We start from the raw sequence: 19,105 nt of genomic DNA, 5'->3' as shown, positions 1-19,105 counted from the left end.
AAGGTGACACAGGAAGTCCAGACCCATCAACACCGGAGCACATAATTCATCAAGTACATACAGGCGAAATTTACAGAATCCCCCCTCTTCAAATAACAAGTGTACTATACAATGTTGTTACACATAGAATGCGAATGAGATGCAAGGAATATGCGATAATTGGACGGATACATCTTTAGATTGTGCTCTTACCCAGTCTGTGAGTCTATGAAGCTTTCAGTGTTGATTAGGCATTTAGTGGAATATCCGTTTGCCTTCACAGTCTAGTTGCTGAGCTGGTGAGGCCTATCCTGATCGAGGCTAGGATCCCGGAGATTCCATACTCCTCACTTGAGTGGCCCCCAGCATCCTGGGTTGCCCTCTGTGGGTAAGATGGCATCAACCTTGTGGTGCAGATAGATGGCCGCCCTCCTTCCTCCTCTGACGATTATGGCACCAAGTTTGAATTTTGGATGCGGCAAGATGGCCACCGAGCTTTCTCGCGCCATTTCCTCACTTCCACTGGCATGTAGCATAGCAAGTGGGTTCGGGTGAATTTGGGCCAGACAGCTTGGGGCTAGAATCGGATCTGGCTGCGGACTTCCCCGGGCTTCCCCTCACATGGCAAACTCTCGCCCAATGCCCTTTCTTGCCACAGCTGGAACACTCCAAGACTTTAGCTGGGCAACGGTTTGGGGATGCTGGTTCTTGCTGCAGAAAAAGCACTCTCTAGCACAGGAGCACTCCCTAGCATGGGAAGTGGCAGCCATTAGGGCTGGTGTAGCGGAAGCAGCCGGTCCTTGAAAGGGGTCATCTGGGTGAGTGATCTCGTTGGCTTTAAGGTCATCATTCTCGAGTTTGGCCTGTTCCAACGATTTGACCAGTTCAATGTGGCTAGCCAGGTCCTTCTTACCCAACTCAAGCAATCGCTGCCTCATGTACCTCGAGTGGACCCCTGCGACTAGAGGGTCCCAGATCTCTTCTTGCTCATGAACGCAGCTTGTAGCCCGTAGTCATCGATGGTCTCTCTTGGCAATTAGCAATATAGGGAAAGTTGGTACCTCACTAGGATTTTGTTTTGCGTCTTCAGGTACCGAGCCTTCAATGCCTCGAAGGCAGCATCATATGTAGTGCAGTCCCTGATGACTGCATACCCTTTCAATCCTACCCTAAAAACGAGGGTGGATCTCCTGAGTTCATTAACTTTTCAGTGCAGGGCCAAGGCCACCAGGTCCTCCATCTCTTCGATGCTTCCTGCGCTGCTGCTTCCAGCCCTCTCCTGCCGCTACTCATAGGGCTCACCTTGGAATGTTCTTGAACTTGTGGTCGACCGCTCCAGGTAGGCTATACATCTGTCTTTTCTTCCTCTGGATGCCTTGAGCAGGTTCCGCCATTTTTATTTCCACGAGCCCTCTGCTCTTGGTCTTCTCACGGCGCTGGGATCAACAATTCTTTATGAATGGGTTTCTTTTCCTTCTTCCCCATTTCTTGTGTTTATTCTTCCATCAAGCACATTTTCCTTTACCTCTCTATCTTTTTTTTCTGGCTGATTTGATTGATTTCACTTCGTTCTTCCTGGAGCCCTGAGTTCCATGTATACCCCCTTCTCTGCATCACCAGAGCTCCCTCCTGTAGTCTTATGAATAAGTGCTGGGATGTTCCCCCAATTATTGAAAGAGGCAAGTGAGGAGATTGCTGGGGCCTTGCTGAAAAACCTTAGAATCAGGACTTATTGTCACAGACAAGGCATAAAATTCCATGTTTTGCAATAGCATCATAGCGCAATCATCTTCCAACATTACTCTTCAAAATAAAATAAAGTAGTAATAACAATAAAAGTCGGGCCGTGTCTTTGGTTCATTGATCATTCAGGAATCTGATGGCAGCAGGGAAGAAACTGTCCTTGTGCCGCTGAGTGCTCGTCTTCAGGATCTTTGCATTCTCATTAGTTACAGCCAAGGTCTCAGAGGACTGGAGAGTAGCTAATGTCCTACCTTTGTTGAAAAAGGAAAATGGGTATAGTCTAGGAAATTAGGCAGTCAGTAATGCCAAGTCATCTCTTACCATTCGACTGAGATGAGTAAGGTGGCTTATGAGGGTAGGGCAGTGGTTGTCATGGATTGAGAAAGGCATTTGACAAGGTCCCTCTGGTTAGCTGATTGAAATGGTGCAGATAAGACCATAAACAGACCATTCAGCCCATCGAGTCTGATTCATTTTTTCACTCAGCCCCACTGCCCTGCCTTCTCCCCATAACCTTTGATGCCCTGGCTAATCAGAAACCTATCAATCTCTGTCTTAAATACACCCAATGACCTGGTCTCCCCACTGACTGTGGCAACAAATTCCAGAGTTTGACCACCCCCGACTAAAGAAATTACGCCACATCTCTGTTCTAAGTAGACTCCGTTCAATCCTGAAGTTGTGCCCTCTTGTCCTAGACCCTCCCACTGTGGGAAGCAACTTTTCTACATCTACTCTGTCCATGCCTTTCAACATTGGAAATGTTTCAGTGAGATTCCCCTCTTTCTCCTAAATTTCAATGAGTACAGGCCAAGAACTGTCAAAAGATCATCATAATGATGACCCTTTCATTCCCAAAATCATCCTTGCGAACCTCCTCTGAACCCTCTCTAACATTAGCCCAGCCTTTCTGAAATGAGGAGCCCAAAATGCTCACAATATTCCAAGTGAGATCTCACCAGTGCCTTGAAAAGCCTCAACATCACACCCTTGCTCTTCTGTTCCTCTCGAAATGAATGCCAGCATTGCACAGGATTTACAGTGAATTGATAGTTTCTATATGGAATTGGCCGGCACATGGAAAACAGGCGAGTGTTATTCTGGCTAGTCGTCCATGACCAGTGGTGTTCCAAAGGGGCCCCCATTATATGACTTGGAAAAAATGTAGAAGTGGGCTGTGTAGAGGGCTAGCAGATAATACAACGGTGTATAGATCAGTTACAGATGTGGGCAGAGAAATAGTAGGTGGAATTTAATCCGGTCAAGTATGAGGTGTTGCACTTTTGGAAGTCAAATGTACAGTGAATGAGTAGATTTCTTAAAAGAACCTATGTGCAGATGGATCTTGGTTGGGAGGGGGTGAGGTGGGTGGTTTAGGTCCATAGTTTCATGAACGTGTTCATGCAAATACATAGGGTGGTAGAGAAGGCATGTGATGTCCTTGACTTCAGTGGGTGAGGCTCACATAGCATGAACACTACAACATAATACCAAAGTAAAGAAGACATGTGGCCATGTAAAACTTTGGAAACACATGGAAGACTCGATGCAATTCAAAAAGTATATGGAGGCTTTGGAAAGGTTACAGGTTTACCAAGCTGAAGAGGGTATTTGTTATGTGGAGATCGGACAAACATGGGTATTTTCTCTGGAGCTGAGGGGAGTCCTGATACAGGTGTATAAAATAATGAGAGACATTGATAGAGTGCACAGTCAGAATCTTTTTCACCAGAGTAAAGAATGGAGAGGAAATGCTTTTAATGTGAGGGGGGTGGAGATATCTGGACACATTTTTTACTTTGAACAGGCTGTTGGAAGTAGTGGTGCAAGCAGATCCTATAGCAGTAGTTAAGAGGCATCCAGTCAGACACATGTACAGGCAGGAAACAGAAGAATATCGCCAGTGTGCAGGAAGATGGAATTGGTTTATATTGGCATTATGGTTGGTGTAGAGCTGCTAGGCAGATCGCCTTGTACTAATGTTCTAATCATATGGCACTTATTGCTACAGTAATAGTGTAATATTGCAATGCTATCTTCTCTTTTACACCTTGGCCTCAAGCCTGAAGATTATTTATTCTGGAACATCGACTTGCCCTGATAACAATATCACATTCCCTGCTTTCATTTTAACTGCCTTACCAATCAGACTCCTTTTATTAAAACGGATATACTGTAATTTAGCCTTGCATTCCCTGCATATAGGGTTCCTATAGCCCTTGAAGAAGTGGTCAAGCCCAAAACGTTGGTTAAACTGTGTATCTTTACCTTCTATGGATGCCGCGAGACCTGCTGAGTTCCTCCCACATTTCTGTGTTTACATATGCCTGGCCTGAATTTGTTTTCCCATCTATTTGTTGAAAGCATCTCCAAATAATTTTTGCCTCTCATTATTCTAATTTGCTGATATGATTTATTCAGGCATTATGTACATTCAAGTCCCCTTTGATTATTTGTAGACTGCTGTGTAGGGCCCTATGTACAATAGTTTCTGCCCCAGTGTTTAGCTCCAAACTCGATCAACACAGTAATGTTCCAAGCTTTCTCTGTACCACTTCTATATTTCTCTCATTTCTGAATCTATGTTCTGCTGGTTAAACTCTTCCCAAAAGCTCTAGAAAACCTGCCCCTCAGGATATTGGTCTCAGTTCTGTTAACATATAGTTACAGATACCACCTTCCGCAATGCTGCAAGAATCTAAACCCCTCCATCCTGTTCGCTTTACAGCACCACATGCACCATTCTCCTTACAGTCAAAGTTACACAGCATGCCCAACTCATCCATGCTGATCAAGATGCCATTCTGGGCTAGTCCTATTTGCCTGCATATGGTTCAATCCCTTCCAAGCCCTTCCTATCCATAAATCCATCCAATGACTTAAACACAGTAATTGTTCAAAGTTCAGAGTACATACATGACACCACAACCCTGAGATTCTTTTTCCTGCAGGCCAGACAAAATTTTAACTTATCGACAGTGCAAAAAATTGTATTCAAGAAAAGACGTGTTGTAGTGGCCCGTGCATGGAGACGCGGACTGGCCCACAAAATGGTTGACGAACGCAGTGACTGCGCAGACTGGGGGTGACACTAGCCATTATCCCAGATGAACTCACGGGCAGCGGGAAGATGGGGAACTCTGGCAGGAATGCCAACCAATCCCAGGTCGGTGTTCCGATGATGCAGGGGCCTAACGTCAGCGCCTGGGGCCCATATAAGCATGATGGCCAGAGCAATAAACCAGTCTCATTTTCCAAGGCTTTGGTGTGCATGTTGTTCTTCTCCATGCTCACATAGCATGAACACTACAATATATACCAAACATAAACCAAGAAGGAAGTGCATATTGACTGCAATACAACAAATAAATATTCAAAAATAAATAATGTGCAAAGTACGAATGTTAAATGAGTCCCGGATTGAGTTTGTTGTTGAGGAGTCTGATGGTGGAGAGGTAGCAGCTGTTCCTACCTGGTGGTGCGAGTCTCATGGCACCTAGACCTCTTTCCTGATGGCACCAACGAGAACAGAGCGTGTCCTGCATGGTGCGGATCCTTGATGATTGCTGCTGCTCTCCATCGGCAGTGTCCTATTTACATTTTGTTGATGTTGGGGAGAGTTTTGCCTGTGATGTACTGGGCTGTGTCCATTACCTTTTGCAGGGCTTTCTGCTCAGAGGTATTGGTGTTCTCATTCCAGGCCATGATGCAGCTGGTCAGTACACTTTCCACTACACATCTGCAGAAGTTTTCCAAGGATTTTAATGTTATACCAAACCTCCTCAAACTCCTGACAAAGTAGAAGTGCTGATATGCTTTATTCAAGATGACATTAGTGTGTTGGGTCCAGGAAAGATCCTCTGAAATAGTGATTCCCAGGAATTTAAATTTGTTTGCCATCTCCACCTCTGATGACTGGATTAATCTCCCTCCTGTGCTGACTCATCGCTCCCCTTGATACATCCCACGATCATGGTATCGAAAGCAAATTTGTTGATGGTGTTATTGTTGTACCGAGCCACACAGTCATAGGTGTAAAGCTAAGAACACAACCCTGTGGTGCTCTGGTACTGATGGAGATGTTCTTACCAATCCTCACTGATGGTGGTCTGCAGGTGATGAAATCCAGGATCCAATTCTTCAATGGGGTATTGAGCCTACTTGGAATTTGCTGGTTTAGAAGACGATAGGTTTGAATGTTGAACTGTGGACAATAAAGAACATCCTGATGTATACGTCTTTGCTGAAGAGCCAGTGAGATGGCACCTGCTGCTACGGCAGGCAAATTGGAACAGATCCATATCGCCACTCAGACAGGAGCTGATAGGCTTCAACACCATGTCCCTCAAAATACTTCATCACTGTGGATGTCAGTAGTCATTTAGGTGGGGACACACTCGGCAACTGCTGTTTTGATAAAATCCGTATTGGCCTTGATGTAATCATTCAGATCCTCAACTGAGTTCTTGAACACATGCCCAGTCCACTGTCTCAAGGCAGTCCTGTAACTGTATTGCAGCCTTCCGTCACCACGTGTCCTGATCTCTGGAGCCTCTTGGGCTGTCTGTCTGCAAGCAGCACAGCCAAGTGATCTGACTTGCCAAAATGCAGTCTTGGGAAAGAATTATAGGCCTTCCTTATCTCGGTGTGTGGTGAATGTCTGCCAAGCTGCCTGTCTCCCCTCTGGCGAGCTTTGCTGTACTAACATTGGCTGTGCATTATCTCTACTGTTAAGGACATTCCCCTTGGGTATAACTGTATATGCATCTCGTCTTTCATTATTGTACCATGAGTTTCTGCTAATAAAAGCCATGATTATTGTTTGACCACATCATCTTTGTCTACTTCATCAACTGGCACTTCACAGTGTAGCAGTGAACAAGCATGCTGGGACCTCTGGTATAGCAAATTATATGCTGGTGGTAATTGGACAGGATTTTCTGGAAACAGGCAGTTTGTTCCAGACCATCCTTTGAGTAAAAAGGTTGCCCCTCAGGTACCTCTTATATTCTCTACTTTCACTTTAAACCTATGGTCACTAGTTCTAGAATCATCTACTCTGGAAGGAACAACTGATCATTTACTTTATTCATGCGCCTCATGATTTTACAAACCTATACAAGCTCACCCCTCAGCCTACTATACTCCAGGGAATAAAGGCCTGCCCCAACAAACCCATCCAAGAGCCAGCAACATCCTGTTTGATCTCCTCTGCACCTGTTCAACTTGTTGGCATCATTCCTTTAGCAACCAGAACTGTATACATTTCTCCAAGTGTGGCTTTTGCCAAAACCATGTCCAGCTATGTCATAATGTCCCAACTTTTTTTCCCAATCAACCCGAGGTGATTGGAACTACGCAACTGTTCCCCTTGGATGTTTCATATCTCTAACCCTCTCCAAAGCTCTGTCATTCATTGTGCAAGTCCTGCCCCACCAAGGGTCATGACACAGTTAGCGTGACACTATTAAAGCACTAGCGACCCGGGTTCGAATCCAACGCTGTCTGTAAGGAGATTGTATGTTCTCCCTGAGTGCTCCAGTTTCCTCCCATTCTTTTAAAAGCACGAGGTTGTGGGTGAATTGGCTGTAATTGGGCAGAACAGGTTTAAATGGCCAGAGTCGACTTCTACCATGCTGTGAATAATAATTAAAAAGTGCAAAAGACTCAACCTTGTCAAGGCTAAATTCCAATGGGAATGCCCTGGAGATTACAATCTTTGCTTCCTAATCCTTTTACTAACTCCTGACATTGCCCCTGTAGCAATTACTATCCATTAAAAAAGCCGCTCTGAGGCTAAGTGGGCTCTTTAGTCTGACGCTTTCGAGAATTTCACAATGAAGTCCAGATGAGTTTAAAAACAGTTTATTAACACAAAGGGGCTTGTAATGCCCATGGTAACGTTCTAAAGTTGGTAATGGTAAATGTATCAACATCTAAAGACCAGTCTCTTCAGTAACGTAACATTCAATTCCCTTGAAAATTGTCAACAGAAAACATCAGAGCCTCACTCACCCAACATCTATCCCGTCATTACAGTCAATGCAGGCTAACAACTCTCCAAGCCCAGCCAAATCCCCACACATATCCATAGCACACTGGAAGACACCGAATGTGCACAGCTCCAGAACATCCCAATGCCCACAGCCAAACCAACAATGGTAAACAATGAGCCTTTGGCTCTTACAGCCCCTACAGAACCGTGTATCATTTTTCTACCTGTCATTTGTAGCTACATGGATGACGATCTCCAATTGTTCACCCAATTTCACACTGTTATCTGCTGACCAACACTTTTTTTTTAAAAAACTCCAACTCGTTTATGAATGTTATTGAAATGAAGAGCTGTTTTGTCTAATATGGCAATTGATTTTTAACATTTTTTATTTCTTTGCAGAATACTTTACGAACCCCTGTGTACACCACATCGCTGCGACGGAATGCAATGGGTGTGGGGCTGGTCTTTGAAGCGGATCTCTTCACCGCCAGACATATTTCGCACTGGGTGCTGCAGGGTGTGTGCCTCACCCTGAACTCTGACTGAGTCAGTGTGAAGCCTCCCCTATTCCCTGATCAACGATGGAAATCTCTTCTCATTTTAGATTTGAAAGTGTGGTAAATTTTATATTTCTAAGTTTGAGGGTGTTCAACTTATTCATTCAGGAAAGTGGTACACAGACAAAAATCTAAATAGCAATCAACTCCCATCAATGTTGAGGAAATGGAAGTCAACATATGTAGAGAAAACTTGAGTGCCTCTGCAATCAACTCACTTTGCCTAGATTTCTGCTGAACCCAGTTTGTATTACTGATTAAAAAATATCGTTTCTGAAAATGAGAAAATGAAAATCTTTGCATGATTCATCCTCAGCTGAGCAAATACTTCTGAGAATTTTGGCTTATATATTTAAATGTTGGCAGCATCTTTTAAGCAATTTCCAAACAAGCCAAGATCAGTTGAATTGGATCACTGGAGCATAAAAATGGTCTGTATAAACTGCAATTTGGTTTGAGTGAGAAAAAGGCAATATCGTTGCTCTAAATTGTTCTCCTGTAATCTCCTGATATTTCAAAATATAATGGATTTTAAAATTAAATTCTTACAAAAATAAAGTTTCATATGCTGCTTTAACAAATGTGTACCTTACCAACGATTATTTCAAGTTTTGTAAATAATTTTGAGTTGATGATTTAAAAAAAGGTTGTATTTCACTTGGTTTACTGCCAGAGAATTCTTCCATTGTTGGTTATTCAACAAGCTTGCTAACAGTTGTTGGGTGGAAGATGGGATACATTGCAGGTCCAATGAGCACAGGAGAAAGGGTCAATAACAGTTGATGAAAATTAGGAGAAAGGCTGCAAAATTTTAAAGAGCTGAAATCCTGCAGATGCTCAAATCTGAAATACAGAATGTTGGACATTTCCAGTAGATTAGGGCAGCATCTGCGGAGATGAGTGTAAGTGGCGTCACAGGTGGACAGGGTCGTGGAGGGAGCTTTTGGCATCTTTGCCTTCATAAATCAAAGTATTGAGTAGAGAAGTTGGGATGTTGTGTTAAAGTTGTACAAGATATTGGCGAGACCAAATTTGGAGGATTGGATGCCGTCTTGGTCACCAAACTACACGAAAGATGTCAATAAAGTCGAAAGAGTGCAGAGAAGATTTACTAGGACGTTGTTGAGACTTGAGGAATTGAGTAACAGGGACTTTATTCCCTGGAGTGTAGAATAATGAGGGAAGATTTGATAGAGGCATTTAAAATTATGATGGGTATAGAATAAATGCAAGTCGGCTTTTTCCACTGAGGGTAGCTGAGATACAAACCAGAGGAGAAATTTAGGGGAACATTTGGGGGAATTTCTTCACACAGAGAGCAGCAGGAGTGTGGATCGAGCTGACAGCTGAAGTAGTGAATGCAAGCTTAATTTTAACATACAAGAAAAATTGGAACAGATATATGGATGGGATAGGTGCAGGCAATGGGACCAGGCAGAATAATAGTTTGGCTCAGATTAGAATGGCCAAAGGGCTTGTTTACTGGGCTATAATGTTCTATGGTTTTAGATGTTCTGGGTTATTTTTTTTTTAAAATCACAATCCTTTCTCATTGCCCAGTTCCACATTAACCCTCTTTACACAACAGGACCATTCTGCACTCCTATTGTTCCCTCTGCCCCATGTGCTATTGAAATTTACACAACCTCAAGGAATGAATTTCAGAACCCAATGAGTCAGATCATCAATAATCATTTAATTGGATTACAAAAATCAAACTTTGTATAAATTTAATGACCTGAATAAGTCTTTGTAGATTTGTTCCAGTATGGTCACAACACACATTATACAGGCAATGGTTTACATGCAGCCAGCTAGGCTTTGTCAAGAGATGGACAACACGCAGATGGCACAGACAGAACATATCAAGCATTCATCTAATTGGGGTACTCACTATTAATATTATTTAATGAATAAGAATTTAATGTTTAGCTGCAAATCATGTATTAGTATTGTTTCCTTTTAGCTGCTTAAGTACAACAGCAAGTATGGTGGTGTTTTCCTCAGACCACTAGTGCAATTACATTATTGGTAGCAGCAAGCAGCAGATTATACAATGGGCCAACAATTAACTATGAAAATTGAATCCAAGTGATGGGTTTGCTTTGCCATAAACTGTCAAGAGTTTGGCATTTGGGTTTCTTCAGTCATTAAAAAGAAAAATTTTAAATTGCTGCATGATATTAAAAGCAACGAAGCCAAGTAAAGCAGTCCATTTACACAGTTCTGTCTGTCCCTGAGTGCTTCCTAATCACCTTCCCATCATTCACCTGGTCCACTGCCAGCATCTCCACTTCTGTCTGAGCCTGTGGGCTGGCGAGATGTGGGATTCGGTGTGCCACACCAATGTGATGTGGCTTGTGCTGCTTGTCTCTTGCTGGGCTCTGCTGTTCCACGTGGCTACGCTCAGAAGGAATGGGTGGAATCAGTAAAGGCTTCTCCTTCATCAAATGCACGTCGGACTCGCCCCGTCCCTGAAGGAAGGGTGTTGGGTCTGGCATGGCATCCAAAGGCTCAGCTCGCATCACAAGCTTTCTGCCATCAGTCCCAATTCTGTAAACCTCTGCAAACTCGCTGTTTAACGGAGTTGAAAGACTCTTCTTCATTCTACGCCGTGGGGTTTCCGGCATCTTGTCTTTGGGTGGTGATGGTTTGTAACTGCTGGATGTGGAGCCAGCAGTGGATGAGGTTTCAGTAGTCCCACTGCCCGAGACCATCAGCTTCTTCTTGGTGGCATGCAGTTGAGAGGTGAGGTAGGCAATGGTGTTGGCCCTTTGCTCCAGCTCGCTGGACAGCATGCTGAGCTTGTGACTCTTCAGTTTTAGCTCCTCCAAGTACTTCTTCTCTCGTTCCTTCATCGTGTTCTCCAACACCAGGATCACCGCATTCTTCTTCTCCAAATCCTTCATTAGCTCTGTATTTTCATCTTCTTTAGCTTTCAGCTGAGATTCCAGCTCTTCATACTTTTTCCTCAGTTCTTCACTTCGTGATTCACCATTTCCTTCAAAGAAACCACAAAAACTATTAGAGCAAAATCTATTATTACCGGATAAGTCATCTGATATGGAAGAGAGATGGAAACCACGATTTTTCAGAATATCAAAACAGAAAATACTAGAACAATTCATGGGACTGGTAATAAAGGTCTTAAATTGGGGGTATGTAATTAACACAAGGAAGGAGATGACAAAGGTAACCTGGAAATATTTACTTGCAGGCAAGTCCACATTCGCGTAGTGGGAGTATTTGAAGGGGAAATACAGCAGCAAGAGTTCAGGGACAACAGGTTCCTAAAGGTAAAAGCTGGGAGGGAGGGAGAGGGGTTAACAAGAACATGATGAGAGAAAAAAAATCATCTGACTGGTTGTGTATTGAGGTGTTTAAAAATGAAGTTAAGAAGACAAAGAAGGGTCATGAGAAATCACCAATAGGCAAGATTTAGGAAAAATCAGAAAGCATGTATTAAGTATAAAGAACTAACAAATAACCAAGGGAGAAACAAGACCCACTGGGGACAAGAGGAAATTTGAAGGTATAGGATGAAGTACTAAATACTTTTAGTAAAACACAACTCTGGAGAAACTCACCAGGTCAGTGTAATTTATATAACAAGGATAACCAACATTTCAGGCTTGAGCCCTTCATCAAGGTATGAGCAAAATGGAGGCAGGTTCCCAAACAAAATGGTGGGGTGGGCGAGGGGAGGGGTACAGTCCATAGGCAGGAGGTAATAGGTGGATACAAATACTTTTCATCAGTATTTGCAAAGGAAACATGTTGTAGATGGAGAACTCTGTAAAAGGGAAAGGAAAAAAATTATACTGCTGATCTCCTTAAAGGAAACAACCAGGTCCTGATGGAATTTATCTCAGGTTGTTGCAGGTTACTGGGACGTTGGCTGAGATTTTAAAATCTTTTCTGGACACAAGTGAGGAACCAGATGATTGGAGGACAGCAGACCTCCCTCTTTTCAGGAAAGACAGCAAGAAGAAGCCTGGTAATGAAAGACCTGCAAGCCTTACATCTCTGGTAGGGAAGGTACTGGAGAAAATTCTGAAAGCAAGCCTTGATGATAACTTAAAATTGATCAAAGGTAGTTCACTGGTCTTTGTCAAGGGCAAACCCAATGACTAATTTGATTGAATTCTTTCAAGGTTTCCTCCCACCATTTGAAAAGCATCGGGAGTGTAGGTTAATTGTATGTAAATCGGGCGGCACGGACTCATGGTCCGAAATGGCCTGTTGCAGTGGTGTATATCTAAATTTAAACTTAAACATTTTTTGAATCGTCATTAAGTATAGGTGAGGTTCCAGGACCATGACAAGTGTAAATATTGTGCTTCTATTCAAGAAGAGTTGCAGGGAAATGCCTGGGAACTATTGGCCAAGTGAGTCCAATGTCTATGGTTGGAAGTTACTAAAGGAGCATTCTGAGGGAGAAAGACTGATTGGGGAGAATGTCTTACAATTCCAATCGAGTTTTTTTTTGAAGATGTGACTAAGAAGGTGGATGAGGGCAGAGATATGGATGTTGTATATACAGATTTCAGCAAAGCATTCAAGACGTTCCACACAACAGGCTGGAAGGTTAGATCACATGGGATCCAAGGTGAAATAGAAAATTAGCTTTATGGAAGAAAGCAGAGGGTGATGCTGGAAGGTTGTTTTTCCAGATTGGAGATGTGCCACAGTGTTTGATGCTGGGATCATTGCTGCTTGTCATCATTATCAATGATTGAGATGAAAACATGGTTAGCCAGTTTGCAGGTGACACCAAGTTGTCCGTTATTGTAAATAGTAAAGACGGTTGCCAACGATTGCAGCAGGAGTATTGATCAGTTGGGCAGAGGAATGGTTAATGGAATTTAATACAGAAAAATGAGAGGGGTTATATTTTGGGAGATCGAACATGGAGGGACCTAGGGGTACAGGTACATAGTACGTTGAAAGTGGCTTTTGGCACATTGGCCTTCATCAGAGTGTGTTCCAGTGTGCAACACATTGGTGAGGCTCCTTTTGGAGCACTGCGTTCAGTTTTAGTGACCTTGCTAGAGGAAAGATGTGGTCAAGCTGGAAAGCGCACCGAGAAGATTTACAAGGATGTTGCCAAGGCTCAGGGAGAGGTTGAGCAGGCGAGGGCTTTATTCCTTGGAGTGCAGGAGAATGAGGGATGATCTCACAGAGGTGTACAATATCATGGGGGGGGGGGCAGGGGAGAATAGAGTCTTTTGCACAGAGTAGGAAAATCACTAAGCAGAGGGCAGAAGTTTAAGGTGAGGGGGGAGAGATTTAACAGGAATCCAAGGGGTTACTTTGATTTTTACTCAAAAACAGGCAGGTTTGATGAGTGTGGGTGGGCCATTTTGGTTGGCACGGGCAAGTTGGGCCAAAGAGCCCGTTTCTTCAGTCACACAGGGTGATAGGTGAAATTTTAAAGGGGAAACTAATTTCCCTCAGAGGGTGGTGAGAGTGTGGAACTGGTGGATGCAGGTTTGACTTTGATGTTTAAGAGAAGATTGGATAGGTACATGGATGGAGGGGTGTGGTCTAGGTACAGGTCAATGGGTGTAGATGGCATAAATAGTTGGCCATGGACTAGATGGCCTGTTTCTGTGTTGCTTATATGATTCTATAAGAATGGGATGTGATTCAGAAGCGATTCTAAATTTCCATTTAAAATCCGGAGTTTGTCAATTGAAAAATATAGTGTAAAAGCAGATGAATTCAACTGTATTTTAATTATGTAGTGCCAAGTGATTGGGCAACGTTTTGGTATAGAAATTGAACATTGTACAGACAATAGCTGGTCTCATACAAGAGCTTGTAACCCCTCCCTGCTTTACCTGGCTGATCTGGTGGTGACATCATGGTCAGTTCAAATGCCAGGTCTGGAAACAGAAAATTAAAGGATCATTCAATTTTAAAAAGCATTCATTCAATAAATCAGACCACAGCTTGCCTTTCTAATATAGTTACATCTGAATAGCCAGGGTATCTAAGGTTATGGGGGGAAGAAGACAGGGGAGTGGGATTGAGTGGGAGAATGGATCAGCTCATGATGTATTAGAGGAGAGGATTCAAAGAGCCACATGTCCTACTTCTACTCCTACATTTTAAGGTCTTATATCAACTTAAAACCCCTCCAAAATAATGACCCAATGGACAATTTCTTTGTCATGATATTAAACTTTTAACTATAAATTGAGAGGCTGGGAATAATTTCTAGTCAATGTTCTCAGAAGGAGATTGATGTCCATGCCTTTGCATTCAGTTTAGAGAGTCTGGGCTTCAATAGTCAACTTACAAAATGGAACCTTCCACCTGGAACATTATGTAGCAGTTAATGGCATGGCCAACATTTAATAAAGTCACAACTCCCAGTGAGGCACAGAATAGCCAAGCCCTGTAATGGAAAGGTTACAGCAATACCAGATTAGGTTGGACAAGTGAAGATACATTTGATGAGATGGCTGAATGACAGCTAAAGATAGAACAGATTTCAAATGAAAGAGATGACTATAAATAAGAACAATTCCTGGTCATAAAACCTTTAAAGATCTCACTTTTTCAAATCCAAAGATAAGCTTTGAACTCTATGTGTATCTGGAGTGGGTCAGAGTGTCTTTGTAAAGGTTTGCGGTGATTGAACTAGTCTCTCTTGGCTCTGAGGCATTCGCAGATCCTGCTACTGTGAAGACAAGTGTGTGGAGACTTGCCTGAGCAATGCTGCTGTAGTTTGCGGATCTCAGAGTGTAAACCTCTCAGTGTGTTGGCATGTTCCTGCTGCAAGAACAGCAGGTTCTTCTGAGCACTGTGTAACTGCATCTCCAGGTTTGACATCGCCATCATGCAATGAAGTGACCTGAAGAGAATAACACACAATTAGCAGCTCTGGTAAACACTTAGTGCTTTAATAAGATAATAGTTCATTGAATTAAAAGGCAAAGCTAACAGGTGTAGGGAACTTTGGTTTTAATTTAATTTAAATATACAGCACATAAAAGGTCTTTTTGGCCTACGAGCCCGTGCCACCCAACTACACCTACAACCCAGTAGGTTTTTGAAGGGTGGGAGGAAACCAGAGCACCCAGAGGAAACTCCCGAAGACACAGGGAGAACATACAAACTTCTTACAGGCAGCACTGGATTCAAACCCCAGTCACTGGTGCTGGTAACAGCATTGCACTAACCACAACATTAACCGTGAGGCCCTGGTTAAGAAGGATGTGCCTAACAAATATGCGCAGCAAGGAACAAATGAAGTACTTGAAGAGTATAATTAGAAAATCAGGAGGCCTAAAAGAAGTCATGAGGTTGCTCTGGCGAACAGAGTGAAGGAAAATCCCAAAGGCTTCAACAGATATATTGAGCAAAAGAATAGCACAGGACAAAAGTGGTCCTCTTGGAGATCAGAGTGGTCATCTAAGAATGGAAGTGAAAGGGATAGGGGTGAACATAAATGGAGTTCTTGCATCAGTATTTACTCAGGAGAAGGACACAGAGTCTATAGAAGCAAGGCAAACAGTAGAGGGGTGATGGACTCTATACAGATTACAAAGTAGCTGGTACTTGCTGACTTGAGGCAAATAAAGGTGGATAAATCCCCAGTGCCTGACAAGGTATACCCTTGGACTTTGTAGGAGGCTTGTGCATAGGTTGTCCTGGCAGATATATTTAAAATGTCCTTAGCCATGGATGAGATGCCAGAGGATCAGAGAATAACCAATGGTCCATTATTTAAGAAAGGCTCTTAAAAACAATCCAAGAAAATAAAGGCCTAACGTGGATGTCATTGGAAGGAGATGGGATGGGATGTACAAGTACAGGAAAATCTCTGATGTCTGGCAACTACAGGGATTGGTTGATGCCGTTTAAGAGAATTTTTTGGTTACTTGAGACTGTGTTTTGCATGAATGGAGAACTAATGGTGATACTCACCAATTTTAAACTTCTATATTTTTTTTTACCCATTAATTTCCCATGATTTTCTTTTTGCCAGTTGCTTGAGGCTGCAGGTTACCTGAATTCCAGATAACAGGGATTTTACTGTATTTGGATAGACAAAGACTGAGTAAGAATTGTCGACATGGCTGAGAGTCTAACCAGTCATGAGCTTGGAGTAATTGGTACTGCCTGTGTATTATATACCTCTCCAATTGCAATGCAAGTGTTCCAGTCTAGAATCACTTGCAAACTCTGCCTGTTTTCTAACAGGTCCACCTCATTATTCCTATTATTTTATGTGAAAAATTCATTTATTATCGGACTCCACAAAACAGCATTTCTCTGGGCCCTGGGCACATACAATATCACACAGTATATTCATAAGAATATATTAAATAAATATTCAAATATTTTGGAATAATTTACTCTGTTACAGAAACCATTTAATCTCTCAGTTTGCAGAAGGTGCATGTGTACCCATACTTCCTCCCTCACGATTTCGGGCCCCAAACAGTCATCTACTGCATCCAGTGCTCCCATTGTGGCCTCCTCTACATCGGAAAGACTGGACAAAGTCTGGGAGATCCTTTCATAGAGCACCTTCACTCTGTCTGCCACAATAGCGTGGATCTCCCAGTGGCCACCCATTTTAATTTCCTGCCCCATTCCCTTGCTGACATTATTTGACCATGGTCTCAAGCACTGATAGATCCACCTGCAAATTGGAGGAACATCATCTCATATTCTGTCAGGGCACTCTCCAACTGAATGGCATTAACGTTGTCCTCCGGTTTCTGTTAGACTCCCCACCCCCTCTCCCAACCCTGTCTCCCTATGTCTCTTTTCCTCGGTCTCTCCCTTTCTCTCTGCCTCCTTTCCTCCAGGTCTGCATCAACTTTGTCACAACCCTCCACAGATGAGTTTTCACCTTTCCTCTCCTGTCCTCCTAGCCATGTCCAATTATGGCCTTTGCCTGTTGGCCTCTGCTCCTCCTCCCCCAGCCTTTTCATTCAGGCACCTGTCTACTTTTGCTCATACCTTGACAAAGGGCTCAGGTTATATCTTTACCTCCTATGTATGACCTACTGAATTCCCACAGGATTTTTATGCTGAAGCTATTTTCCAGCATGGCAGTCCTGATTTTGATGCCCATGTACCTTCTAACTGATGGCAGTGGGTCAGAGATACAGTGTGATGGATGGAAAAGGTCCTCTATAATTCTTTGAGTCCTATTTAAAAAACACTTCCAGTGACTGTGGTCAGTGGAGGAAAGGAAGACCACAGTGATCAACTTGGCCATTTTGATGATCCTCAGTTTTGACTTCCTGTCAGATGCTTTGCAGCTACCTTACCCCACAATGATGCAACCAGACAGGTCACTCTCAACTGTGCTCCATGAAATGTTGTCAAGATGGGGACCAGTGGCCTTGCCTTCATCAACCACCTCAGCAAATGTCCCTTCCTGATTAATTAGGTGTAGTGGGTCCAGGAGAGGTTGTCTTTTATATGCACAAGAAGGAACTTTGTAGTGAAGAGTGCTAGATTTTCATCCTCCTGCAGTCCATAATTATCTCCTTTGTCTTGTCCACACAGACTCGGATTGTGGTTTCTCACACCATTTTACGAGCCTTTCAACCTTCTCTCTGTAATACGACTCATCATTGTTGCTGATGAGACCCATTACTGTTGTATGATCCGCAAAGTTGATGATTTTGTTTGGAATGATTCGGATAGTGCAGCTGTGAGCAGCACGAAAAGCAGTGGGCTGAGCACACAGCACTGAGGTGATCCCACCAGTGATCAGCATGGTGGGACAAGATTTTGCTGCCAACCTGGATCAAGTTGCAGTGAGGGAAGTGGAGCCCCAACAAGGGGAATTTACCCACCAGCCTCTAAACTATGATTATGTTGTCAATGAACAACAACCTGATGTATTTCCATCATTCTCCAGGTGGGTCAAGAAAGAATGGAGGATCAAGGCTATTGCATCATCTGTGGACTGATTTGGTCGGTAGATAAACTGGAACAAGTCCAGTGTTGCTGGAATGTGCAATGTGATGTATTCCATTATCAGTCGCTCAAAGCACATCATACGGTTAGTGCCTATGGTCGGTAGTCATTTAGTCCGGTTACCGATACTCCCTTGGGCAACTGGATGATGGGGGCCGCTCCAACCCCGCGGGGGCCGCTCCAACCCCGCGGGGGCCGCTCTAACCCCGCGGGGGCCGCTCCAACCCCGCGGGGGCTGCTGCATGGAGATGTTGAAAATGTCCATGAGGTCCTCTGCAAATGTTCCCTTTACCAAGAGTTCACTGGATCCCTTCTACACTGACCCAACTCCTGGCTGTTTTTGTTCATCCCTTTTCCTCAATTTTCAGAACTGCACGTTACCCAAGATCCAAAACCCCCATAGTTTAATTGCTCAAAGTTCAGATACTGATCCCCCAATTAATCTAATTTAGTACTTCTCTCCTTTCCATTGATCCATCATAAAATATTGCAATATTTAAGAAAAAATTGGATGGATACATAGATGGGTTTAGAGGCATAAGGGTCAATTACAGGCAGGTAGGACTGATGTAGGTGGGACATGTTAGCCCAAAGGGGCTGTTTCCACACCCTGATACTCTAACTAAAGATGTATTATTCCTCTTGGCTGCTGAAGGAGATTTTTGTGCTTTCATTAGATAATAGGTGACTAGAGGATAGAAAATGCTGTTCCATTGTTCAAAAAGAGCAGCAGAAATAAGGTAATGGCTGACCGGCATAGAGAAATTACAGGAATAATTCTAAGGGACAGGATTTATTTAGACTTGAAAAATCAAGGTCTGACCAGGGAGAGCTTGAGGTTTGTTTGCTTAAAATCCTGTTTAAATTTGATGGG

At 43.2% G+C, this 19,105-nt stretch overlaps 2 protein-coding genes across 9 annotated transcripts in view; one reads left to right on the top strand and one right to left on the bottom strand.

Moving 5' to 3' along the window:
- dnah10 (dynein axonemal heavy chain 10) overlaps positions 1 to 8,852 on the top strand; it is a 677,292-nt gene extending 668,440 nt beyond the window's left edge. For all 3 annotated transcript variants that reach the window (XM_069933473.1, XM_069933472.1, XM_069933474.1), the window contains one exon: positions 8,120 to 8,852. In XM_069933473.1, the coding sequence (XP_069789574.1) occupies positions 8,120 to 8,266 (147 nt within the window). In that variant the 3' untranslated portion in view covers positions 8,267 to 8,852. The remainder of the gene's footprint in view (positions 1 to 8,119) is intronic.
- Positions 8,853 to 9,953: 1,101 nt separating this feature from the next.
- ccdc92 (coiled-coil domain containing 92) overlaps positions 9,954 to 19,105 on the bottom strand; it is a 34,912-nt gene continuing 25,760 nt past the window's right edge. For all 6 annotated transcript variants that reach the window (XM_069933487.1, XM_069933488.1, XM_069933486.1 and 3 more), the window contains exons 2-4: positions 14,994 to 15,139; positions 14,121 to 14,165; positions 9,954 to 11,278 (exon numbers count right to left, since the gene is read on the bottom strand). In XM_069933487.1, the coding sequence (XP_069789588.1) occupies positions 10,494 to 11,278; positions 14,121 to 14,165; positions 14,994 to 15,126 (963 nt within the window). In that variant the 5' untranslated portion in view covers positions 15,127 to 15,139 and the 3' untranslated portion in view covers positions 9,954 to 10,493. The remainder of the gene's footprint in view (positions 11,279 to 14,120; positions 14,166 to 14,993; positions 15,140 to 19,105) is intronic.

The sequence above is a fragment of the Narcine bancroftii genome, chromosome 4, assembly GCF_036971445.1.
Source record: "Narcine bancroftii isolate sNarBan1 chromosome 4, sNarBan1.hap1, whole genome shotgun sequence".
In the NCBI taxonomy this organism is placed as follows: Eukaryota; Metazoa; Chordata; class Chondrichthyes; order Torpediniformes; family Narcinidae; genus Narcine; species Narcine bancroftii.
Note: the sequence above shows the minus strand (reverse complement) of the source record. Positions and strands in the feature narration are given on the sequence as shown.